Source organism: Erythrolamprus reginae, chromosome 2 (assembly GCF_031021105.1).
Source record: "Erythrolamprus reginae isolate rEryReg1 chromosome 2, rEryReg1.hap1, whole genome shotgun sequence".
In the NCBI taxonomy this organism is placed as follows: domain Eukaryota; kingdom Metazoa; phylum Chordata; class Lepidosauria; order Squamata; family Dipsadidae; genus Erythrolamprus; species Erythrolamprus reginae.
In genome coordinates, this window is record NC_091951.1 from 21,278,955 (window position 1) to 21,305,241 (window position 26,287).

General features: G+C 43.6%; 1 protein-coding gene and 1 pseudogene across 1 annotated transcript; both read right to left on the bottom strand.

The window, feature by feature from the left end:
• Positions 1–17,947: 17,947 nt before the first annotated feature.
• Positions 17,948–18,253, bottom strand: LOC139159238 (zinc finger protein 572-like; the record flags this gene model as incomplete). Its single annotated transcript, XM_070736585.1, has 1 exon — positions 17,948–18,253. A coding segment is annotated over one exon (306 nt), but the record flags the coding sequence as incomplete, so codon positions are not given.
• LOC139159874 (zinc finger protein 850-like) lies at positions 18,193–23,101 on the bottom strand (annotated as a pseudogene).
• Positions 23,102–26,287: the final 3,186 nt, after the last annotated feature.

Here is a 26,287-nt window from a genome sequence, read left to right on the forward strand (position 1 = left end):
TGAGCTGTATTCGAGAATGGGTCTGGCATAGGTTTTGTAGGCTCTTGTGAGTAGTGTGAGATTGCCGGAGCAGAAGCTGCGTAGGATCAGGTTAACAACTCTGGAGGCTTTTTTGGCGATATTGTTGCAGTGGGCTTTAGCACTTAGGTCATTTGAAATGAGTATTCCGAGGTCTTTTACTGAGTGTTGGTTGGTAGTGAGGATTTGTTTATTCAGTTCATATATGGGGTTTGGATTCTTTTTGCCGATGTGGAGGGTAGAGCATTTGTTGGTTGATATTTGAAGTTGCCAGGTGTTGGACCAATCTGAAATGAAGTCAAGGTCTTTTTGAAGAGTGAGTGTGTTGTCGGTGGTGTTGAAGAGTTTCACATCGTCGGCAAAAAGTACACAGTTGCTTACGATATTATCGCAGAGGTCATTGATGTATAGGATGAAAAGAGTAGGACCTAGTACGCTGCCTTGGGGAACGCCGCTTTTGACAGGGACAGGGGAGGAAATGGCACTTCCGATTTTGACAACTTGTTGTCTGTTTGACAAGAATGCGGTAATCCAGTTGTGGAGGAGTCCTGAGATGCCGTAGGATTTGAGTTTTAGGAGAAGTTTGTCGTGAACCACTGAGTCAAAGGCTTTGCAGAAGTCGATATAAATTGCATCGATGAATTTTCCTTGATCAAGGTGGGTAGTCCAGATGTTTTTGCAGTGGAGTAGTTGTAGGTTGCAGGATAGTTTCTTACGGAATCCAAATTGTTTTTTTGATAGTAGGTTGTTAGATTCTAAGTAGAGAGTGATTGAACGATTTATAATTGATTCCATGATTTTACAAGGTACACAGCATAGTGATATGGGTCTGTAGTTGTCAACTAGTGATGGGTCTCCTTTTTTGAAGATGGGGATGACTACTGCTTTTGACCACAGTTTGGGGAGAGTGCTGGTCATGAAGGAATTTTGGAAGATAATGCTTAGAGGTTCAGCTATGGCAGATGAGAGTTTTCTTAGGAAGTATGCACAAAGACCATCTGGACCGACAGATAGGGAAGGTTTGAGATCACGGATTGCTTTTTCAACGTAGTCTGTGGTGAAGATGATTTGGCTTAGGTTATTTAATGAGTTAGGAGTGCGATTTGCGAAGAGGGGGGATGAGTTATTACTGTTAACAAAAACGGAGCCAAAGAAGGAGTTGAAAAGATTTGCTTTGGATGGGTCATCGTGGTACTCTTTGTTGTGTGGTCCAATGAGAGGTGGAATAGGTCTGGAGTCGTTAAGTTTGTTGTTGACGAAGTTGTAGAAGGCACGGTTAGATTTGGAGCGTAGGAGGTTTTCCTCTTGTTTACTGCGGTAGTTCAGACATTCTACTTTTATTTGTTGGCATATTCTTCTGTAGCGGTTTTTAAAGTTGTTTACAGGACCTTTTTTGTTTCTACGCCAGAGGGATCTTTTTTTGGTTTGTAGTTTCTTTAATGAGATGGGAATGTTGTTTTTCTGTTTTCTTCTAGGAGGAGTAATTGGAACATACAGATCTATAAGTCTATTGATTTGGAGTAAGAACGTGTTGTAGAGGTCATCGATGGAGATGCAGTTGGAGAAGAGGGATTGCCAATTAATAAATGAGAGACTGACGTCTATGAGTTCGTAGTTAGCTTTCCTGAAATTGTACTTAGGTGACACGTTGTTCTGTTGAATGTTATGATGGCGTAGGTTGAGGTTGAAGTTGATCATACTATGGTCGCTGTTGGAGAAGGGTTCTATGATATGCAGTCCATAAATAGCACTTTTACTATTGCAGAAGATGAGGTCGAGGCAGCTGTTGAGTCTGGTGTTGTTTAATACTAATTGTTCCAGTCCCAGGCTGGTGACGGTGTTGTAGATGGCGGTATGTATAGGTTCGGTGGAGCATTCGTTTAGTGTCCAGTTGATGTGTGGTAGGTTGAGGTCACCTAGGAAGATGATGGGGTAGGGGCAGGAGGATGCCCATGTTAGTAGGGAAGTTAATTTTGATGCATGGGAAGTGTCATAGTTTGGAGCTCTGTAGCACAGTAAAAAGCGGAGAGTGGTGTTGAGGGAAAGATCGCAGATTAGGGTTTCAGGAAGGAATAAATCTTGTGCGACTTGAATGTTTTTTAGATTGAGTGAGCTTTTGTAGAATATGGCTACACCACCTCCTCTGCGGGATTCGCGGTCGGACCGGAAAACCAGGTAGTTATTTTGTGTAATGATGGAGTCAGGAAAGGAACAGTTGAGCCATGTTTCGCAAACAAAGATTATGTCAAATAAGTTGGTGTTGAGCAGAAGGAGGAATTCTGATAACTTGTTGATTAAACTTCTTGCATTGATTAGTTTGCATTTGAGGTTGTGTTTGGGTTCAGGAAGGGGATTGGATCGCGTTGAGTTGTGGCAGGATTGAGGCAAGGTAGTAAGGGGCGCATTTTCCTATTCATTGCTGGAGGTGCTGGGGAGGTCCGATTGTTGATGTGGGATGGTGGGTGGAGAAGTGTTGGAAAGTTGTGGAGGGGTAGCGGGTTTGACGATGAAGGGAGGGTTGTAGGTTTTGCTTCTGATGCAATCAGAGCGGTAGTCAATGTAGAGGTTATTTTCGCCGAGTTCGCACCGTCTCCTGAGTTCGGCGCGTAGTTCACGGGAGCGGATACGTTGGAGTAATGTTAAGTCAGGTCTGCATCTGAGTTTGTTGTATTTGGTGTTGTTTCTGGCAATGGTGTTCATGGTCCTGATGAATTGTTGTTTGGAAGATTCGTTAGTGCAGACTATTCTGCACAGTCGGGGAGCCGTTGATCCGTCGCTGTACTTTAGTGTGGGGCCGCTTCTGGAGACCTCTAGGATGACATCAGGGGTAATTGTTTGAGGATGTTGATTGTGGATAATGTTTTGTATATTTGTTAAGTCAGTTTCCCCGTTTTCCTCAAGGCCAAAAAGGATGGCATTGTGGCGTTTTTGTGCCCATTCCATGGCATCGTTCACCAGGGTGGAGATGTCGGTGGTAGGGTTTAGAGGAAGAGGTTTTGGTGGTCTGGGTTGGGAGTATGGTGGTGGTGGTGGTGGGGTGCTGCAGGGTGCTTGATTAGGTGTTTTGGTGTTTATCAGGTCTTGGATATTTTTTTCTATGGAGGCGAACCGTGGTTCGATACTTTCGGTATATGCTTGATGGGTTTTTGAGACTGCAGATAAGATTACTTCGGATAAATTGTCGAGTGAGATTGATTTGGGTGTGCAGGATGGGCAGGAATAGTAGAATGAGGGATTGTCGTTGAGGAAGGTGGCAACATGTTTGTTGATGTTAAGGCAGGTATGGTGAGCCAATTTTTTGCAGGATTGGCACTTTGTGGTTCCTTCTTGTGTATTTACATTAGTGTTGCATATAATGCAATTGTTAACGGAAATGTTTGCTTGAGGTTTCTTCTTGGATGGCATTGTGAGGGGGTGAGAATTGGAATTCTGTTTGAAGATTCTGAGAGTATCAGTAGGAAATGGAAGTGGCTGCAATGATATTTTCTCTGAAAAACTGAATTAAACTGACTTGAATTCTATACCCTTAATTTCTTTCTTGTAGACATCATGGCATATATGATGATAATAATAATGATAACAATGGTAACAACCATACTAATGTAACTGTAGCAACATCCCAAATGCTAAATTATATAACAATGACACCAAGATATATTTATTTATTATGTATTTATTTATTGGACTTTTATGTCACCCCTCTCCGAGGACTCAGAGTGGCTCACAACATATAATAAACAATATACAATATCTTAGATGTGAACAAAGTATTCAATGAGAATATTTCATTCATTCCGATCTAAGATGTGTTATTTGAGTGTTCCCTTTATTTTTTTTGAGCAGTATATATGTATAAAACTATAGCCTGAGTGCTCTTATCATGAAGTGATGCTTCTTTGAGAATTCTAAGGCTGAAAATCTTGAGGAATATCAGGGAGTGAGCCGCCCCGAGTCTTCGGAGAGGGGCGGCATACAAATCTAATAAATTGAATTGAATTGAATTGACTGGGATTCTGAATGTGGAATCTCTATCATTTATTATGATAAAAAGGCAAAGAACACTCCTATTTTTTTTTTGCAGAATTGTACAATGTGTACAATTGTGCAATCCAGCAACTTCTGCTGCTGATTGCCATACAACCTTATCAAATCAACATGTTCCATTTTTTCCCTTTCCTCTTTCTCATCTAATACCATATTTTGTCACATTTGATACAAAAAAAAACCAGGCAAATTTCTTGTACTCAAATTGAAGAGTCAATTTCTCAGCTGAATTTACGAGACATTTGTAATAATAATAATAATAATAATAATAATAATAATAATAATAATAATAATAATAATAATATATTCCTATATTTACTGCTTAATAATAAAGATAAATCGTTAAACTCAAGGTCTACTATTGATGCAGACAACTCCCTCCCTACCCCACTTCCTCCTTCTTATTCAATCCCTACCCCTCTAAATACTTTTTTAAAAATTACAACCTCTTACTAACCTAAATATATTATATACCAGACAAAATTACACTAAGACTAATTATATTTAAATGTTTCGAATAGATTTATCAAGCAACATAAGGTATAGATAATAAAGCTGCTCATTGCAATGTTAACTAAGATCAAAACATGAATAGAACTAATGTAATAATGTGAATCGCTGTATAATAATGTATATATATTAAGGAATATAACGGATTTTTGTAATTTTTCGCAATTCTTACTCTCAAAATCAATATAAATGTATTTTCCTTTCCCCTCCTCTCCCCTCCTTTTGGTTTTGTACTCCCCTTTTCCCCTTCCTCTTTCATTAAATTAATAAATTATATTTTAATAATAATAATAATAATAATAATAATAATAATAATAATAATAAAAATATTTTATTAGATTTGTATGCCGCCCTTCTCCGAGGGCTCAGAGCGGCTCACAACAAACAATACAGTATACAAATCCAAAATCAAAAACAATATTTAAAACCCTTATTAAGAACAGTCATGCAATCCAAACAAATCATACATAAAGCGGAACAGACGCATGCATGTTATAACCCCCCCAACGATGCCTGCTTTAGTTTCCCCGCAGGTGCCTGCAACAGCTGGAGGCAACACGTCCGTTCTTTGCAAGTGAGCAAAGAGGGCGGGGATCGCGTGATCAAACTGGAAGGGATGACTAAGGAAGCAAGTTGTCCAATCACGGGCATGAAATTCAAGCCTTCTCTACACTCATCACTTTGGACCCCCTGTGGATTTTCCTGCAGGCAGTAAGAGTGGAAAGGTTCCTGAAGCACCGTTCACACTCAGGGCACTTAAATGATTTGTCCCCTATGTGTATAAGCACTTAATCCCTTAATAGTTCAATGGATTTGCAGCTGGCTGAAGTGTAGACATCAGAGAGTTATTGTTAACGGTGAGTATTCTGAGCAGAGTCAGGTTACAAGCGGTGTGCCACAAGGGTCTGTTCTGGGTCCTATTCTTTTTAATATGTTTGTGAGTGACATAGGGGAAGGTTTGGTAGGGAAGGTTTGCCTATTTGCCAATGACTCTAAAGTGTGCAACAGGGTTGATATTCCTGGAGGCGTCTGTAATATGGTAAATCATTTAGCTTTACTAGATAAATGGTCAAAGCAATGGAAACTGCAGTTTAATGTTTCCAAATGTAAAATAATGCACTTGGGGAAAAGGAATCCTCAATCTGAGTATTGTATTGGCAGTTCTGTGTTAGCAAAAATTTCAGAAGTGATTTCTGACAGTCTCAAAATGGGTGAACAGTGCAGTCAGGCAGTAGGGAAAGCAAGTAGGATGCTTGGCTGCATAGCTAGAGGTATAACAAGCAGGAAGAGGGAGATTATGATCCCGCTATATAGAATGCTGGTGAGACCACATTTGGAATACTGTGTTCAGTTCTGGAGACCTCACCTACAAAAAGATATTGACAAAATTGAACGGGTCCAAAGACGGGCTACAAGAATGATGGAAGGTCTTAAGCATAAAAGGTATCAGGAAAGACTTAATGAACTCAATCTGTATAGTCTGCAGGACATAAGGAAAAGGGGGCACATGATCGAAACATTTAAATATGTTAAAGGGTTAAATAAGCTTCAGGAGGGAAGTGTCTTTAATAGGAAAGTGAACACAAGAACAAGGGGACACAATCTGAAGTTAGTTGGGGAAAAGATCAAAAGCAACATGAGAAAATATTATTTTACTGAAAGAGTAGCAGATCCTTGGAACAAACTTCCAGCAGACGTGGTAGATAAATCCACAGTAACTGAATTTAAACATGCCTGAGATAAACATATATCCATCCTAAGATAAAATACAGAAAATAGTATAAGGGCAGACTAGATGGACCAGGAGGTCTTTTTCTGCCATCAGACTTCTATGTTTCTAAGCACATGATTTAAAAGGTGCTGTGGTTGGCTCTGGGCGAGCTCCTGCACCTGAGGACTTTGATGTTGATTTGTGGGAATCTGCGGTTTCTCAGAGACCTGTTTTGTTGCCAGCTGAATCGGACAGTGAGGCTGGCTCACAGGCAGGGACAGACAGTGGGGGAGAGGAGACAGATGGGGAGATGGGGGCAGCCAGCCCACCAGTCAGTGCTCCAATTAGAGAGTCGTCAGATTCAAAAGAAGACCCACTTGTGGATCCCCGTGTGCGCAGGCTTCTGGCACAAAGGGAACAGTTGCGCAGGCATCTCAGAAGATAAGAGATCACAGCTGTTCAAGGGGTAATTATGGTAATGAGTTCATGATAAATGAAAGGCTTTGGGAAGCATGGGCTGTGGGCATTTATCCGTTTGGGAAAGAGAGAATTCTGAGAGAAGATTGCAACAGCATGGAAAGCTCGTTGTATTCAAGGACTTTAAGAAACTTTGTATATTTCATGGTCAAAGAGCTTTAAGGACTTTTGGCATGTGGATTTACAGCTGCCTTATCTACTCCTTTTGTTTTGGCACCCTTCAGCATTCAAGGACTTTCGGGTGAGAGTGCCTTCACTCCTCTTGGAGCTTGTGTTTCAAGACTGTTAATAAACTTGCTTTATTACTACTGATTGTGTGTGTTTGAACCTTCTTCTGACCTCACTGGTTAATTGCTAATAGTCTGGCATAACAAAAAGTAGTACAGTAGTACCCCTAGATACGAGCATAATTGGTTCCATAAGGGAGCTTGTATCTCGAGGCAACTCGTATTCTGGAACAAATAACTTTTTCCCCCTCCGAGATAACCAAAAGCAAGGATTCTTGCGCCACCTAGTGGACGCTCGGCTCGTATCCCGAATTTCAGCTCGAGAGTAGAACAGAAATGTCTCTCCCCTCCTAGCTCGTATCTGGAAATACTCACATGTAGAGCGGCTCGTATCTAGAGGTACTATTGTACTGAAATATTTTCCTCAGTCTAGACACTTCTATTTCTCTCCTGCGTGAGTCCTCTGGTGTATCACAAGCTTGGAATTCTGACTGAAACATTTCCCACAATCAGAACATTGAAAGGATATCTCTCCTGTGTGATTCCTCTCTGGTGCATCACCAGGCTGGAATTATCACTGAAAATTTTCCTACAGATAGGGCAAAGGGTTTCTCCTGTGTGAGTCCTGCTGTCTTACAAGCTGGGAACTCTAACTGAAACTTGTCCCACAATCAGGACATTTAAAGGGTTTCTCTCCTGTGTTAGTCCTCTGGTGTAACATCAGCAATGGTGGTATTCACTTACCTTTGATACCAGTTCCAAAATGAGTGTGCACCTCCTCCACACCTGCGGAGATGCCATGGGGACCACAGCCACTTCTTAAAAGCTCCTTCACCATGCTTACTTCTAATCCTTCCCTTCAATAGCCTTGTTATCCTAGCTCCTTTAACTCAGGGGTCCCCAACCGCCGGTCCGTGGACCAGTACCGGGCCGCAAGGCATGTTGCACCGGTCCGCGGAGTCAGCAGCTACTGTGGAGCCGGCGAGTGCCAAGCTGTTTCCTGTCTCTTTCCCCTCACGTTCACTTGGGACCGCCATTTGCCTCGGGCTGAGAGAACCTTTGCTTGCTTGCTTTCTTCCTTTCCTGTCTTTCTTCTCTCGTCGAAAGTGGTCTATTTCCTCCTTGCGAAGCCCTTGCAAAGCCCTCGCTCTGCCTGCAGCTCAAACAAAAAGGCTTTGGCATTGTGCAGCTCTTTTTTTGCTAGGCTCCCCCACCCTATTCCCGGGGTCCTGGGTGGGAGCGAAGCCAGGGGGGTGTGTGTGACCATGAAACCCCCACCACCAGCTCTGGTAATTTTTTTTTGGAAGGATTCCTTGCTGCAAGAAAATTACCAGACCTGGCAGTGGTGGGCGCTCCAAGCAGGCAGCGATCGCAAAGGAAGGTGACTGTGTCCGTGGAGGCACCTCCCCCTGCTCTGGGATTCCTTGCTGCAATCCCAGCCGGAACGGGGGGGATGTCCTCTGGAACTGCTGAAAGGCAAACGGCGGTCCCGAGTGAACAGGAGGGGAAAGAGACAGGAAACCGCCCCCTCCTACCCTTCCTCCCTCTGTCACCTCAACTCCCCCGCAAAATTAAAAAGGGGGGGGAGAGACAATGGAACGATAAGCTAAACCCCCTTTCCGCCCCCACTGGGACATAGAAAAATTGTCTTGCTGAAACTGGTCCCTGATGGAAAAAAGGTTGGGGACCACTGCTTTAACTGATTTATTTATTGTATTTATTTATTCTTTGTCCAATATACAATACATATGGAATGAAATAGACATTAAGTAGTATATATAGGGATAGTAAGTAAAAAAGAAGAGGAGTGGATGAGAGATAATATATAGGATATATGAGAAAAGGAAAGGTAATTGGACAGGGGACGTTAGGCACACCAGTGCACTTATGTACGCCCCTTACTGGCCTCTTAGGAACCTGGAGAGGTCAATCGTGGAGAGTCTAAGGGAGAAATGTTGGGGGTTGGGAGTAGACACTATAGAGTCCGGTAATGAGTTCCACGCGTCGACAACTCGATTGTTAAAGTCATATGTTTTACAGTCAAGTTTGGAGCAGTTAATATTAAGTTTGAATCTGTTGCATGCTCTTGTGTTGTTGCGGTTGAAGGTGAAGTAGTCGTTGACAGGAAGGACATTGCAGCATATGATCTTGTGAGCAATACTTAAATCGTGTTTTAGGCGCCGCAATTCTAAGCTTTCAAGACCTAGGATAGTTAGTCTGTTTTCGTAAGGTATTCTGTTTCGAGTGGAGGAGTAAAGGGCTCTTCTGGTGATTGTCATACGATTTAGTGTCTAGAGCATTTATCATCTTAGTTGCTCTTCTTTGCATCTTTTCCATAATCTCAACATCATTTTCATTTTATGATGGCCAGAACTGGACGCAGTATTCTAAGTGCAGTCTCGGTGGCATAGTGTGGATCAGTACTATTACGTCTTGTAATGTCTGTCCTTTCCTCCCTCTTCAACATGAAGATCAGAGATCTTCAAAAGATAAGGGGGGAGGGTGTATGGTCCGGCAGCATGGGATTCAGGCCATTTTCCAGTTTCTCGTTCCACCTACAAATTTAATCCTGAAAAATGCTTGAGGAAAATGAATCAGGCCAAAATTCCAACAATTTCTCACCTACACTTTCAATGGGAGTTCACAAATGAAATTCAAGACTTCTCTAAACTCTTGAAATGTTGCCTCATGTGAATTTTCTTCTGTGCAATAAGGGGTGGTTTATGCTTGAAGTAATGTCCACAGATTGGACATTTCAAAGATTTTTCCATGGCGTGAGTCCTCTGCTGTATAACCCGGTGGGAATTTTGACTGTACATTTTCCACAGTCAGGACATTCAAACACTTTCTCTCCTGTGTGAGTCCTCTGGTGTCTCACCAGGCTGGAATTATAACTAAAATCTTTCCCACAAAAGGACATTCAAACAGTTTCTCTCCTGTGTGAGTCCTCTGGTGACTCACCAGGCTGGAATTATAACTAAAACCTTTCCCACAAAAGGACATTCAAACAGTTTCTTTCCTGTGTGAATCCTCTGATGTACCATGGGATTGCAATTCGGACTGAAACCTTTCCCATAGATAGGACATTCATTTTTTTTCTTAATTTATTAATTTGTTTCCACAAACTTTATATTTATACATATACCATATCTGCATGTTACAAACTTGTACAATTTTCTAATATATCATAAACAAATATCCTAAATTTGCACTTACTTTTATCTCCCATTTATTTTTCTTCTATATTTCATGTTACTTCCCTCCCTATATCTACCTCTCTTCCCTCTACCTTTTCTCCCTGTCTACCTCTTACCTTACTCCCTCCTACCTCTCTCCCCTTCCTACTTCTTCCTCCTCCTTCTTGTCCTTTCCTGAGCACTTCTAATCTTAAACTGTTAATGTGGTTGACAGACGAGCTTCCAGAACCATAAATTAATTCCAACATCGGTGCTATTCATAAAATAACAACTTCCCTTTTACATTGTTTCCTATAGGAAACAATGTTTCGTCTTATGAATTTTTCGCCTTACAAACCTCCTCTGGGAACCAATTAAGTTTGTAAGACGAGGTATTACTGTATGTAATATATTCTTCTAGGTATAGCAAATATTATCTAATGCTTCCTCCTATTTTTGTCACCTGGCTCTACCACCTTTAGTTTTCAATTTTCTTTCAAATTATTCACCATTGCTTATCTTCCAAATTTCTCCATTTTCTTGGACTTCTGAGTAATTTTGGGCCTTACACCTTCCTTTGAACTGGTTCTTTTTTTTCCTGCCCTTTCCAAATGACCTAACTTTTTAATATCTTTCCCCTTTTTATATCTCCTTTCCAACTTTATTTTCTTTTTATTGTCACATTCTCTGTATTTTAACAATTTCTGATTTATCACTACATTATCATCAATTAATGACATTCCAAAATCTCTGCATCGAAAAATCCCATTCGTAAATTGTGTAGTCATACATTTCCTTTTATGTCGACCCATATGCATTCTAAGGGGTTTTCTTCTTTAGTTACATGTAGCTCTGTAGCAACATAGGGGTTCTTTATATACAGTGCAACTCCGTCTCCTTTTTCTGTGATCTGGTTTTTTTTGAAGAGTTTGTATCCTTTTATCTGTGTGTTCCAATCATGTTTTTCATCCCACCAGGTTTCTGTTATTCCAACTATGTCATGTTCACCTTCATGCTTTAATATTTCCAGTTCATTGTTTGTTCCCCAGGCACTGTGCATTTTGGTGAAGGCATTTGAACTTTTTGTAGCTGATTCTGGGTGTCCTTTCTGTGTCTCCTGATTGATGTTTGAGTTTGACTTCTTTCCCATCCCTCTTTAATTTGTTATTTGTCTTTGTCAGTACCCTGTATGTAATTATATTGGGTTACAATACATATAAGCTCTGAATGTATGTTTATATGATATACTTTTAAGAGATGGATCATAGTTAGCCACAAGAGGGAGCCAAAGGAGTTCCTGTTTGGGGGGAGTTTTTATTGATAGTTACTTTAGGTCTAGAGCTATGCGTTGAAGTTAACTTGTTTGTATTGGATATTGGGATTGTGATTAGAAATGTAAATAGATTACCTTGTTGCTATATATAATATACATATTTGTACTGGTTTCTATTACTATTACCACTCACACCTAACACTGTTTCTTGAATTGTTTTGTGGATATATGTTTCCCTAAACTATCAGCCTTGTTACTAGGTGTCTCCTGTTGTGTCTCAAAAGGCAGGAATTACAACTGAAACTTTTCCCAAATTCAGGACATTCAAAAGGTTTCTCTCCTGTGTGAGTCCTTTAGTGCACCATAGAAACATAGAAGTCTGACGGCAGAAAAAGACCTTGTGGTCCATCGAGTCTGCCCTTATACTATTTTCTGTATTTTATCTTAGGATGGATATATGTTTATCCCAGGCATGTTTAAATTCAGTTACTGTGGATTTATCTACCACGTCTGCTGGAAGTTTGTTCCAAGGATCTACTACTCTTTCAGTAAAATAATATTTTCTCATGTTGCTTTTGATCTTTCCCCCAACTAACTTCAGATTGTGTCCCCTTGTTCTTGTGTTCACTTTCCTATTAAAAACACTTCCCTCCTGGACCTTACTTAACCCTTTAATATATTTAAATGTTTCGATCATGTCCCCCCTTTTCCTTCTGTCCTCCAGACTATACAGATTGAGTTCATTAAGTCTTTCCTGATACGTTTTATGCTTAAGACCTTCCACCATTCTTGTAGCCCGTCTTTGGACCTGTCCAATTTTGTCAATATCTTTTTGTAGGTGAGGTCTCCAGAACTGAACACAGTATTCCAAATGTGGTCTCACCAGCATTCTATATAGCGGGATTATAATCTCCCTCTTCCTGCTTGTTATACCTCTAGCTATGCAGCCAAGCATCCCACTTGCTTTCCCTACCGCCTGACTGCACTGTTCACCCATTTTGAGACTGTCAGAAATCACTTCTGAAATTTTTGCTAACACAGAACTGCCAATACAATACTCAGATTGGGGATTCCTTTTCCCCAAGTGCATTATTTTACATTTGGAAACATTAAACTGCAGTTTCCATTGCTTTGACCATTTATCTAGTAAAGCTAAATCATTTACCATATTACAGACGCCTCCAGGAATATCAACCGTATTGCACACTTTAGAGTCATCGGCAAATAGGCAAACCTTCCCTACCAAACCTTCCCCTATGTCACTCACAAACATATTAAAAAGAATAGGACCCAGAACAGATCCTTGTGGCACACCGCTTGTAACCAGACTCTGCTCAGAATATTCGCCATTAACAATAACTCTCTGATGTCTACGCTTCAGCCAGCTGCAAATCCATTGAACTATCCAGGGATTAAGTCCAATCTTCACTAATTTATCTATCAGCTCTTTATGAGGAACCGTATCAAAGGCTTTGCTGAAGTCCAGGTAGGCAATATCCACGGCACCACCTTCATCCAACACCTTTGTGACATAGTCAAAGAAATCAATGAGATTAGTCTGACATAATTTGCCTTCAGTAAAGCATGCTGATTTGGGTCTAATAAGTTATTGTTTTTTAGGTGCTGATTTATCCTCTTTTTGAGTAGAGTCTCCATCATTTTAACTACAACTGATGTCAAGCTAACTGGCCTGTAGTTACCAGCTTCTTCTCTACTGTCCTTCTTGTGGATAGGCACAACACTGGCCATTCGTGCAGAATGCAGCTGCGAGAGCAGTCATGGGCTTACCCAGGTATGCCCATGTTTCACCATCACTCCGCAGTCTGCATTGGCTGCCGATCAATTTCCGGTCACAATTCAAAGTGTTGGTTATGACCTTTAAAGCCCTTCATGGCATCGGACCAGAATATCTCCGAGACCGCCTTCTGCCGCACGAATCCCAGCGACTGATTAGGTCCCACAGAGTGGGCCTTCTCCGGGTCCTGTCAACTAAACAATGTCGGTTGGCAGGTCCCAGGGGAAGACCCTTCTCTGTGGCGGCACCGGCTCTTTGGAACCAACTCCCCCCGGAGATTAGAACTGCCCTTACTCTTTCTGCCTTCCGTAAACTCCTTAAGACCCACCTTTGCCGTCAGGCATGGGGAAATTAAACATCTTCCCTGGGCATGTTTAATTTATACATGGTATGCTTGTGTGTGTGTCTGCTAGTACAGTGGAACCTCGACATACGAGCAGCTCTACTTACGAGCTACTCGAGATACGAGCTGGGAGAGGAGAGAAATTTTTGTTCGACTCCCGAGCTCAAATCCAGGATACGAGCCGAGAAGAGCAGGGCTGGCTTGCTTTGCTTCCTTCCCGAGCTGATGCAGAGCCGAATAAAGCGTCACGCCCCCCTGACGCTTTCGGCGGCTTCCGAAGCGACGCTGGGCTCTTTTGCCGCCAAAAGCGTCAGGGGGGCGTGACGCTTTGTTCGAGTGGCTCACTCCGGAAAGGAAGGAAAGTAAACCAGCCCGGCTCTTCTCGGCTCCTATCCCGGCAGTTGGTGAGTGGAGAGGCGGTCGTCTCCCCTGCTGCCCCACTCTGGGGGTCCTTGGCTTCTGCTGGGGGTGGGGGGGTCCGCGCACATCGAAGAGGCACCTCTCGCCTTCTGCCGCTGGCCGCCCGCCGTGCCGCTTTCCTTCTTCCCGTCGCGCCTTCCAAAGCAGCGCTGGGTGAAAGAGAGCGGGCGGCCAGCGGCAGAAGGCGAGAGATGCCTCTTCGTGCGCTCGATCTCGGGGGTTGGGGGCGAGCTTGCCACCAGGCTCGGCTGGGGGGGGCTTGGCTTCTGCTGGGGGGGGCGGCGGCCGGGTCCGGCTCCCACCGCTGACGCACCCCTCTGACGGCGTTCGGCGGCTTCCAAAGCACAGGGAAGGGCTTAAGCCGCCACCTTTTCCCTTCCCTGTGGGAGCGCCAGACCTCTTGTCTGCCCGGCCCGAGGCACGAAACCGCTGTTTATGCCGGGCGGCTCGCCTGGAACGCCAGCAATGCCACCGGGCCGATTGCCGAGCAGGGGCGGGGCGCCCCCTCGGACCCCTCAGGCCGCTTTGCCCGGGATGGGGCTCGACCCGGGTGGAGCGGCCTGAAGGGTCCTGGTGCGGCGCTGCCTCCTCCCGCCCCCGCTCGGCAATCGGCCGGGCGGCATTGCTGGCGTTCCAGGTGAGCCGCCCGGCATAAGCAGCGGTTTCGTGGGTGCTGGCAAGCCCCCAGGTCGGCTGCAGTCTTTTAAAACAGCCCCGCCGCTTCTCCGCTGACTCCTGAAGCCAAAAGCCAAAGGCGAACTTCCGCGCTTCAGGAGTCAGCTGAGAAGCGGCGGGGCTGTTTTAAAAGACTGCAGCCGACCTGGGGGACTTGCCAGCACCCACCCCCCACCCCCCAACTCGGAACCGCGGCGGCGGAGGAAGGCGAATGCGGCTTGGAAGCTGGGAGGGGGGCGGGAGAGCTAAGTGGCCAAAGACGTTCCGCCCCCCTCCCAGCTTCCAAGCGGCGAAGTAACGTGAAGGATTGGAAAGCTGAAAACGCCCGGTTTCAGCTTTCCAATCCTTCACGTTATTTCGCCGCTAAATCGTGTGGCACCGAACATGCTTTGGGGGTTTAGCTGGGGAGGAGAAGTAGCACCTTCCAAACCCCCAAAGCATGTTCGCTGCCACACGATTTAGCCAGGAAAGGAGCGAAGGAACGTAGAGGATTGGGGAGCTGAAAACGCCCGGTTTCAGCTTTCCAATCCTTCACGTTACTTCGCCGCTAAATCGTGTGGCACCGAACATGCTTTGGGGGTTTGGAAGGTGCTACTTCTCCTCCCCAGCTAAACCCCCAAAGCATGTTCGCTGCCACACGATTTAGCGGCGAAGTAACGTGAAGGATTGGAAAGCTGAAACCGGGCGTTTTCAGCTCCCCAATCCTCCACGTTCCTTCGCTCCTTTCCTGGCTAAATCGTGTGGCAGCGAACATGCTTTGGGGGTTTGGAAGGTGCTACTTCTCCTCCCCAGCTAAACCCCCAAAGCATGTTCGCTGCCACACGCGAGCGATCCGGGAGTCCAGGAGGGGGAGAGAAAGAGAAAGAGAGAGGGGGGAGAGAGAGAAAGAGAGGGAGAGAAAGAGAGAGAGAGATGCTCAGTGAGCCTTTCTTTGAAGTTGCCTTTCTTTCTTTCTCTTTTTCCTTCTCTCTTTTACCTTCCCTTCCTCTATTTCTTCTTTTCTTTCTCCTTCCCACCTTCTTCCCTCCCTCCCTCCCTTCACTCATTCCTCTCTTACTCTCCCCTTTCATAAGTTTCCTTGCTTCCTTCCTCTGTTCCTGTCCTTCCCCCTTTCTTTCTTTCTTTCTTGCTCTTTTTCTTTCTCTTTTACCTTCCCTTCCTCTATTTCTTCTTTTCTTTCTCCTTCCCACCTTCTTCCCTCCCTCCCTCCCTTCACTCATTCCTCTCTTACTCTCCCCTTTCATAAGTTTCCTTGCTTCCTGCCTCTGTTCCTGTCCCTTCCCCCTTTCTTTCTTTCTTTCTTTCTTTCTTGCTCTTTTTCTTTCTCTCTTTTACCTTCCCTTCCTCTATTTCTTCTTTTCTTTCTCCTTCCCACCTTCTTCCCTCCCTCCCTCCCTTCACTCATTCCTCTCTTACTCTCCCCTTTCATAAGTTTCCTTGCTTCCTTCCTCTGTTCCTGTCCCTTCCCTCTTTCCTTCCTTCCCAGCCTCCGTCCATTCATTCACCCATTCCTCTCTTGATCGCTTAAAGCCGGTCCCTGGTGCAAAAAGGGTTGGGGACCTCTGTCCTACAGGATTGGGTGGCAGAGAAGTTGAACATATGTAAATTTAAAAGTTTAAGAAAGTTTACAAGTTAAGTGAAAGAAACTTCATTATTCATTTATATATACATGTACATTTCTTCATTAAAAACATGTCTTTCTGCATAATTTAGACTAACTTTGTGAGTTTTTTGAGGGCTGGAACCAATTAAAATTATTTACATTAATTCCTATGGGGAAAAGTCGTTCGAGATAAGAGCTGCTCGACTTAAGAGCCCAGGTCCGGAACGAATTAAACTCTTATCTCAAGGTACCACTGTATATGGGTTTTTTTAGATCTTTAAGTATTTTAATTATTTGGATCACTATGATTGTTTCACTTGTTGTGAGCCGCCCCGAGTCTTCGGAGAGGGGCGGCATACAAATCCAAATAATAAATAAAATAAATAAATAAATTCTCCAATCCTCAGAAACTTCTCCTGTTAACAAGGATTGGTTAAACAAATCAGTCAGGGGGGTAGCAATGACAGATCTGAGTTCTCTAAGAAATCTGGGGTGGATGCCATCTGTACCCATTGCCTTATTTATCTTTAATCGTTCAAGTTCTTCTAAGACATCGGCTTCTAAGATCACTGGAGCTGAATCCGTACAGCTGGAAGCAATGCTATATCCCTCTATAGTATTATTTTGTAAGGTGTCTTTTGAGAAAACTGAACAGAAGTAGCTATTGAAATGGTCAGCGATCTCCTTATTCCCATTAATGCATGTATTATTCCCGGTACTAAGCTTCGTGATGCCGCAGTTTTTCTTCTTCTTATCACTAATATATCTGAAGAAGGTTTTATCCCCCTTCTTTAGAGATTTGGCAATTTCTTCCTCTTTTGAGGCTTTAGCAGCATATATTATCTGTTTTGCCTCCTCCTGTCTCATTTTATACACCTCTCTATCAGCTATACTTCCAGACTCTTTATACCTCCTATAGGCAGCCTTTTTTTCATTGACTATAGCCCTTACATCATTGCTAAACCATAGCGGTTTCTTCTTCCTTTTACCTTTAGTTATTTGTCTTACATACAGTCCAGTGGCTTTTAAGATGGCCTTTTTTAATACAGTCCACTGGGTGCTCGCTCCTGCCATTTTATCCCTCCCCTTTAATTCATTATCTAAATATTCCCCCATTGCATTAAAATTTGTTTTTCTGAAATCCAATACTTTGGTTGCAGTATAGGATTGCTCACAATCATGTTTTACATCAAACCACAAACATAGATGGTCACTGCAACCTAAATTTACTCCCATCTTGACCTCTGAAACCCAATTCCCATTTGTAAAAACTAAATCTAGAATATTCTCCCCTCTAGTTGGTGTCTTAACCAGCTGTGCCAGAGCTGCTCCTGTAAAGGCCTCTACTATATTCTTACTTTTGCATGTAAAGGCACTGGGGATATTCCAGTCAACATCAGGCATGTTGAAATCACCCATAACCACAATATCTCCCTTTACTGCCATTTGGGTAATTTCATCCACCATCTTGTTGTCATATTCCTCAGATTGCCCTGGAGGCCTATAGATCACCCCAATTCTAATGACAGAACCTTCTTTATTTTGCACGCAAATCCAGAGAGTCTCCAGATCTTGACATGTATTTTTAATTAGTGTTGTTTTTAGACTTTCTTTAACATAAATGTTCCACCACCAGGTGGAAATTCCAACTAAAACCTTTCCCACGGTCAGGACATTAAAAAGGTTTCTCTCCTGTGTGAGTCCCCTGGTGTATCACGAGGCTGAAATTTTGACTAAAACTTTTCCCACAGTCAGGACATTCAAAAGGTTTCTCTCCTGTGTGAGTCCTCTGGTGTTCCACCAGGTTCCACCTCTGACTAAAACTTTTACCACATTCAGGACATTCAAAGGGTTTCTCTCCTGTGTGAGTCCTCTGGTGTTTTACCAGGGTGGAACTGCAACTAAATCTTTTTTCACAGTCAGGACTTTCAAAGGGTTTCTCTCCTGAGTGAGTCCTCTGGTGTTTTACCAGGAACTGCAACTAAATCTTTTTTCACAGTCAGAACATACAAAGGGTTTCTCTCCTGTGAGTCCTTTGGTGTGTCACCAGGTTGGAACTCGAACTAAAACTTTTCCTACAATCAGGACATTCAAAGGGTTTCTCTCCTGTGTGAGTCCTCTGGTGTTGCACCAGGCTGGAATTAACACTAAAACCTTTCCCACAGTCATGGCATTCAAAGGGTTTCTCTCCTGTGTGAATCCTCTGGTGTTGCACCAGGCTGGAATTAACACTAAAACCTTTCCCACAGTCAGGACATTCAAAGGGTTTCTCTCCTGTGTGAGTCCTGTGATGTCTCACCAGGCTGGAACTGCAACTAAACCTTTTTCCACAGTCAGGACATTCAAAGGGTTTCTCTCCTGTGTGAGTCCTCTGGTGTTCCACCAGGCTCCAACTCTGACTAAAACTTTTCCCACAGTCAGGGCATTCAAAGGGTTTCTCTCCTGTGTGAGTCCTCTGGTGTTTTACCAGGCTGGAACTGCAACTAAATCTTTTTCCACAGTCAGGACATTCAAAGGGTTTCTCTCCTGTGTGAGTCCTCTGGTGTACCACCAGGCTCCAACTCTGTATAAAACTTTTACCACATTCAGGACACTCAAAGGTTTTCTCTCCTGTGTGAGTACTCTGGTGTTCCACTAGGCTTGAATTTTGACTAAAACTTTTCCCACAGTCATGACATTCAAAGGGTTTCTCTCCTGTGTGAGTCCTTTGGTGTATCACGAGACTGGAATTTTGACTAAAACTTTTCCCACAGTCAAGGCATTCAAAGGGTTTCTCTCCTGTGTGAATCCTCTGGTGTTCCACCAGGTTCCTCCTATGTCTAAAACTTTTCCCACAATCCGGACATTCAAAGGGTTTCTCTCCTGTGTGAGTCCTCTGGTGTTCCACCAGGTTCCTCCTATGTCTAAAACTTTTACCACATTCAGGACATTCAAAGGGTTTCTCTCCTGTGTGAATCCTCTGGTGTTGCACCAGTTTGGAACTCTGATTAAATCCTTTCCCACAATCCGGACATTCAAAGGGTTTCTCTCCTGTGTGAGTCCTCTGGTGTTCCACCAGGTTCCTCCTATGTCTAAAACTTTTACCACATTCAGGACATTCAAAGGGTTTCTCTCCTGTGTGAATCCTCTGGTGTTGCACCAGTTTGGAACTCTGATTAAATCCTTTCCCACAGTCAGGACATTCAAAAGGTTTCTCTCTTGTGTGAGTCCTCTGGTGTACAACGAGGCTGGAATGTCGACTAAATCTTTTTCCACAGTCAGGACATTCAAAGGGTTTCTCTCCTGTGTGAGTCCTCTGGTGTCCATCGAGGCTGGATCGTTGAGTAAATCTTTTTCCACAGTCAGGACATTCAAAGGGTTTCTCTCCTGTGTGAGTCCTCTGGTGTCTCACCAGACTGGAATTACCACTAAAACCTTTCCCACAGTCAGGACATTCAAAGGGTTTCTCTCCTGTGTGAGTCCTCTGGTGTCTCACCAGACTGGAATTACCACTGAAACCTTTCCCACAGTCAGGACATTCAAAGGGTTTCTCTCCTGTGTGAGTCCTCTGGTGTTCCACCAGGTTCCTCCTCTGTCTAAACATTTTACCACATTCAGGACATTCAAAGGGTTTCTCTCCTGTGTGAGTCCTCTGGTGTTCCACCAGGCTTGAATTATGACTAAAGCTTTTCCCACAGTCATGGCATTCAAAGGGTTTCTCTCCTGTGTGAGTCCTCTGGTGTATCACGAGGCTGGAATGTTGACTAAACCTTTTCCCACAGTCATGGCATTCAAAGGGTTTCTCTCCTGTGTGAGTCCTCTGGTGTATCACGAGGCTGGAATTTTGACTAAAACTTTTCCCACAGTCAGGACATTCAAAGGGTTTCTCTCCTGTGTGAATCCTCTGGTGTTGCACCAGGCTGGAATTAACACTAAAACCTTTCCCACAGTCATGGCATTCAAAGGGTTTCTCTCCTGTGTGAATCCTCTGGTGTTGCACCAGGCTAGAATTAACACTAAAACCTTTCCCACAGTCATGGCATTCAAAGGGTTTCTCTCCTGTGTGAATCCTCTGGTGTTGCACCAGGCTGGAATTAACACTAAAACCTGTCCCACAGTCAGGGCATTCAAAGGGTTTCTCTCCTGTGTGAGTCCTCTGGTGTGTCACCAGGCTGGAATTTTGACTAAAACATTTCCCACAGTCATGGCATTCAAAGGGTTTCTCTCCTGTGTGAGTCCTCTGATGTGTCACCAGGTGGGAACTCTGACTAAAACTTTTCCCACAGTCAGCACATTCAAACGGTTTCTCTCCTGTGTGAGCCCTCTGGTGTGACACCAGGCTGGAATTATTACTAAAACTTTTCCCACAGTCAGGACATTCAAAGGGTTTCTCTCCTGTGAGTCCTTTGGTGTGTCACCAGGTTGGAACTCGAACTAAAACTTTTCCTACAATCAGGACATTCAAAGGGTTTCTCTCCTGTGTGAGTCCTCTGGTGTTGCACCAGGCTGGAATTAACACTAAAACCTTTCCCACAGTCATGGCATTCAAAGGGTTTCTCTCCTGTGTGAATCCTCTGGTGTTGCACCAGGCTGGAATTAACACTAAAACCTTTCCCACAGTCAGGACATTCAAAGGGTTTCTCTCCTGTGTGAGTCCTGTGATGTCTCACCAGGCTGGAACTGCAACTAAACCTTTTTCCACAGTCAGGACATTCAAAGGGTTTCTCTCCTGTGTGAGTCCTCTGGTGTTCCACCAGGCTCCAACTCTGACTAAAACTTTTCCCACAGTCAGGGCATTCAAAGGGTTTCTCTCCTGTGTGAGTCCTCTGGTGTTTTACCAGGCTGGAACTGCAACTAAATCTTTTTCCACAGTCAGGACATTCAAAGGGTTTCTCTCCTGTGTGAGTCCTCTGGTGTACCACCAGGCTCCAACTCTGTATAAAACTTTTACCACATTCAGGACACTCAAAGGTTTTCTCTCCTGTGTGAGTACTCTGGTGTTCCACTAGGCTTGAATTTTGACTAAAACTTTTCCCACAGTCATGACATTCAAAGGGTTTCTCTCCTGTGTGAGTCCTTTGGTGTATCACGAGACTGGAATTTTGACTAAAACTTTTCCCACAGTCAAGGCATTCAAAGGGTTTCTCTCCTGTGTGAATCCTCTGGTGTTCCACCAGGTTCCTCCTATGTCTAAAACTTTTCCCACAATCCGGACATTCAAAGGGTTTCTCTCCTGTGTGAGTCCTCTGGTGTTCCACCAGGTTCCTCCTATGTCTAAAACTTTTACCACATTCAGGACATTCAAAGGGTTTCTCTCCTGTGTGAATCCTCTGGTGTTGCACCAGTTTGGAACTCTGATTAAATCCTTTCCCACAATCCGGACATTCAAAGGGTTTCTCTCCTGTGTGAGTCCTCTGGTGTTCCACCAGGTTCCTCCTATGTCTAAAACTTTTACCACATTCAGGACATTCAAAGGGTTTCTCTCCTGTGTGAATCCTCTGGTGTTGCACCAGTTTGGAACTCTGATTAAATCCTTTCCCACAGTCAGGACATTCAAAAGGTTTCTCTCTTGTGTGAGTCCTCTGGTGTACAACGAGGCTGGAATGTCGACTAAATCTTTTTCCACAGTCAGGACATTCAAAGGGTTTCTCTCCTGTGTGAGTCCTCTGGTGTCCATCGAGGCTGGATCGTTGAGTAAATCTTTTTCCACAGTCAGGACATTCAAAGGGTTTCTCTCCTGTGTGAGTCCTCTGGTGTCTCACCAGACTGGAATTACCACTAAAACCTTTCCCACAGTCAGGACATTCAAAGGGTTTCTCTCCTGTGTGAGTCCTCTGGTGTCTCACCAGACTGGAATTACCACTGAAACCTTTCCCACAGTCAGGACATTCAAAGGGTTTCTCTCCTGTGTGAGTCCTCTGGTGTTCCACCAGGTTCCTCCTCTGTCTAAACATTTTACCACATTCAGGACATTCAAAGGGTTTCTCTCCTGTGTGAGTCCTCTGGTGTTCCACCAGGCTTGAATTATGACTAAAGCTTTTCCCACAGTCATGGCATTCAAAGGGTTTCTCTCCTGTGTGAGTCCTCTGGTGTATCACGAGGCTGGAATGTTGACTAAACCTTTTCCCACAGTCATGGCATTCAAAGGGTTTCTCTCCTGTGTGAGTCCTCTGGTGTATCACGAGGCTGGAATTTTGACTAAAACTTTTCCCACAGTCAGGACATTCAAAGGGTTTCTCTCCTGTGTGAATCCTCTGGTGTTGCACCAGGCTGGAATTAACACTAAAACCTTTCCCACAGTCATGGCATTCAAAGGGTTTCTCTCCTGTGTGAATCCTCTGGTGTTGCACCAGGCTAGAATTAACACTAAAACCTTTCCCACAGTCATGGCATTCAAAGGGTTTCTCTCCTGTGTGAATCCTCTGGTGTTGCACCAGGCTGGAATTAACACTAAAACCTGTCCCACAGTCAGGGCATTCAAAGGGTTTCTCTCCTGTGTGAGTCCTCTGGTGTGTCACCAGGCTGGAATTTTGACTAAAACATTTCCCACAGTCATGGCATTCAAAGGGTTTCTCTCCTGTGTGAGTCCTCTGATGTGTCACCAGGTGGGAACTCTGACTAAAACTTTTCCCACAGTCAGCACATTCAAACGGTTTCTCTCCTGTGTGAGCCCTCTGGTGTGACACCAGGCTGGAATTATTACTAAAACTTTTCCCACAGTCAGGACATTCAAAGGGTTTCTCTCCTTTGTGAGTCCTCTGCTGTTTCATGACTGAAATTGTGACTGGATTTTCCTCACAGAAAGGATATTCAAAGTTTATTATTCCTGTGTCTGCATCCTTTAGTGTCTCATGACCTGAGAATTTCTAATGAAATGTTCACACAATCTGCACAGTCATGTGTTTCCTTACTCATGTGTGTCTTCTGGTGTACCACCATGTTGCAATGGTCACTAAAGACGTAACACTTTGGGGTTCTTTTGTGGCTTCTCTCTTGTGTAGTTGGTTCCAAGAATCACAAGGGAACTGTTCTCACCAATTTTTGCTACACTGAGATAGTGTGCATGCCTCTTCTCCTCTCTAGCTTTTCAATGTATAAACATCTGTGATTTGCAACCTCTTATTTTTCCACAAAAAAGCTGCAATTTTTCCAAAGCTGAGTTCATCAAAAATATGGACAATGCCTTCTTTAGTGGTGCTTTCATTCAATAAATTTTCTTCCTCACAGGGAGAGGCCTGCATTCCTGTCTGCTCTATATGGCTTTACTGTTGACCTTTTCCTCTCAACAGAGTTCCAGATATCTCACTTTTTTCCTGATGGAGGATAAACCATGTAACCTATCTTTCAGTTCTGCATTATCTGCTTATTCGAGCTTGAAACCTCTCTTTATTTTCTCTCTCTTGTCTAACAGCTGCTGGAGGAGGAGAATTGAATGGTTTTCTGAAAGAAATGAAAAATATTTTGATTTTTCGCTTGATCTTCTTCCCTTTTCAATGTTGCTTTTTATTTCAATTGTCCCGAGTGGTCTTATTGCCATCCTCTTTGTCTGTAAGATTCAAAGAAAAATAGAACTTTAATTGTTTATAAAATAATTAGAGATGATGGTAAAAAAGAATAAAAGTATATATTATAGTGAAAAGTCAAACATGCCCCAATACTAATCACTTAAATTATTTATGATTCAGAGAAGACTACCGAGATCCATGTTCAAATATCCATTCAAATTCAGTTGTTTAATTGGGTCGATCAACATTCTTATTAAATGCAAAGGACTAGCAATTGCTTCCAGCTGTGAGGTTTCAGCTCCATTGATCTTAGAGGCCTAGGTCTTAGAAGAACTTGGACAATTAAAGATAAATAAGGCAATGGGTCCAGATGGCAACCACCCCAGAGTTCCTAAAGAACTCAGACCTGTGACTGCGACCCCCCTAACTGATTTGTTTAACCAATCCCTTTTAACAGGAGACGTTCCTGATGATTGAAGAATGGCCAATGTTGTGCCTATCCACAAGAAGGGTAGTGGAGTAGAAGCTGACAACTACAGGCCAGTTATCTTGACATCAGTTGTAGTTAAAATGATGGAGACTTTACTCAAAGAGAAGATAAATTAATACCTAAAAAACAATGACTTATTGGACCCAAACCACCATGGCTTTACTGAGGGCAAATCATGTCAGACTAATCTCATTGGTTTCTTTGACTATGTCACAAAGGTGTTGGATGAAGGTGGCGCCATGGATATTGCCTACTGGAGTTCAGCAAAGCCTTTGATACGGTTCCACATAAATAGATACATTAGTGAAGAGTGAACTTATTCTCTGATATTTCAGTGGATTTGCAGCTGGCTGAAGCTGCAAATGTTTGTGAGTGACATAGGGGAAGGTTTGGTAGGGAGGTTTTGCCCATTTGCCAATGACTCTACAGTGTGCAATAGGGTTGATATTCCTGGAGGCATCTGTAATATGGCAAATGATTTAGCTTTAGTAAATAAGTGGTCAAAGTAATGGAAACTGCAGTTTAATGTTTCCAAATGTAAAATAATGCACTTGGGGAAAAGGAATCCTCAATCTGAGTATTGTATTGGCAGTTTTGTGCTAGCAAAAAGTTCAGAAGAGAAGGATTTAGGGGTAGTGATTTCTGAAAATGGGTGAAGAGTGCGGTCATGTGGTAGGGAAAGCAAGTAGAAAGCTTGGCTGCATAGCTAGAGATATAACAAGCAGGAAGAGGGAGATTGTGATCCCGCATTATATAGCGCTGATGAGACCACATTTGGAATACTGTGTTCAGTTCTGGAACCTCATCTACAAAGAGATATTGACAAAACTGAATGCGTCCAAAGATGGGATACAAAAATGGTGGAGGATCTTAAGCATAAAACCTTGATGAATTCATTCTGTATAGAGAGGGGGCACAATCTGAGGTTAGTTGGGGGAAAGATCAGAAGCAACATGAGAAAATATTATTTTACTGAAAGAGTAGTAGATGCTTGGAAATAGCTTCCAGCAGATGTGGTTGGTAAATCCACACTAACTGAATCTAAACATGCCTGGGATAAACATATATCCATCCTAAGATAAAATACAGGAAATAGTATAAGGGCAGACTAGATGGACCAGGAGGTCTTTTTCTGCCATCAATCTTCTAGGTTTCTATGTTGCTGTGATTATCATCAAATGTATTTTGTACGGCTGGGAATATATAATTGGAGATATCGTGCTTCCCTGAAGATAAGACAGGGGCCCGTCTCGTGGTGGGATGCAATTTGGGGGTTCCAGGGCGGGCGGGGTGGACAGTGGGCTCAAGGGTGGAGCTGGGTGTGAGACGGTCGTTTTACCTGTACTGGACTTTAGCAGCTCTGTGTGTCTCTCAGCTGGTCTCTTTACAGGGAAAGAAACCTTATACGATACATAAACCCTTCTCAATGTGAGAAGTTGTTAATGGCTTCCCCTCGCAACCAGAGTATCTGTATTTTCAAGCTTTTTTCCTCTAAAGAGACCAGCCGACAGCCACACAGAGCTGGCAAACTCCAGTACCAATATGATGCCCATCTCGCGATGGGACACAATTTAGAGGTGGCAGGTTCAGCAGGGCAGAGCGGAACAGGGTGGGGGAAGGTCACCCATCCTACATGGGACATGGAGTTCCGTCGCATGCCTGATGTTGTATCCACTGACCCCTGTCCGGCAGTAGGAGAAAGAAACTCTTGAGTGCTGCCTGAGGAAGAGCTGACAGCCAAACTCCCAGCAGAGCTCAGTGGCAGAAGCAGCCGGCTGTACACTTCCTGGTTCACCTCTCTGGCGCGTGTCCCCCTCTCTCTCTGTAGTGAGGAGGGGGGAAGAGGGCACGAGAAAAAAGCACCAGCAGGAACCTTTTGACTAAATGCAATAAATCTTTCCCCTTTCGCTCCAAGAGTCTCATGAACACTCATTTCTGGCCGGATTTTGAAGAGAGCAAGATCTCCTGTGTGTGGGAAGCAGGTTTGGAAAAGACAAGGAAGTGCAGCTCAGCGCAGCTAGAAGTTTGGCTGTCAGCTCGG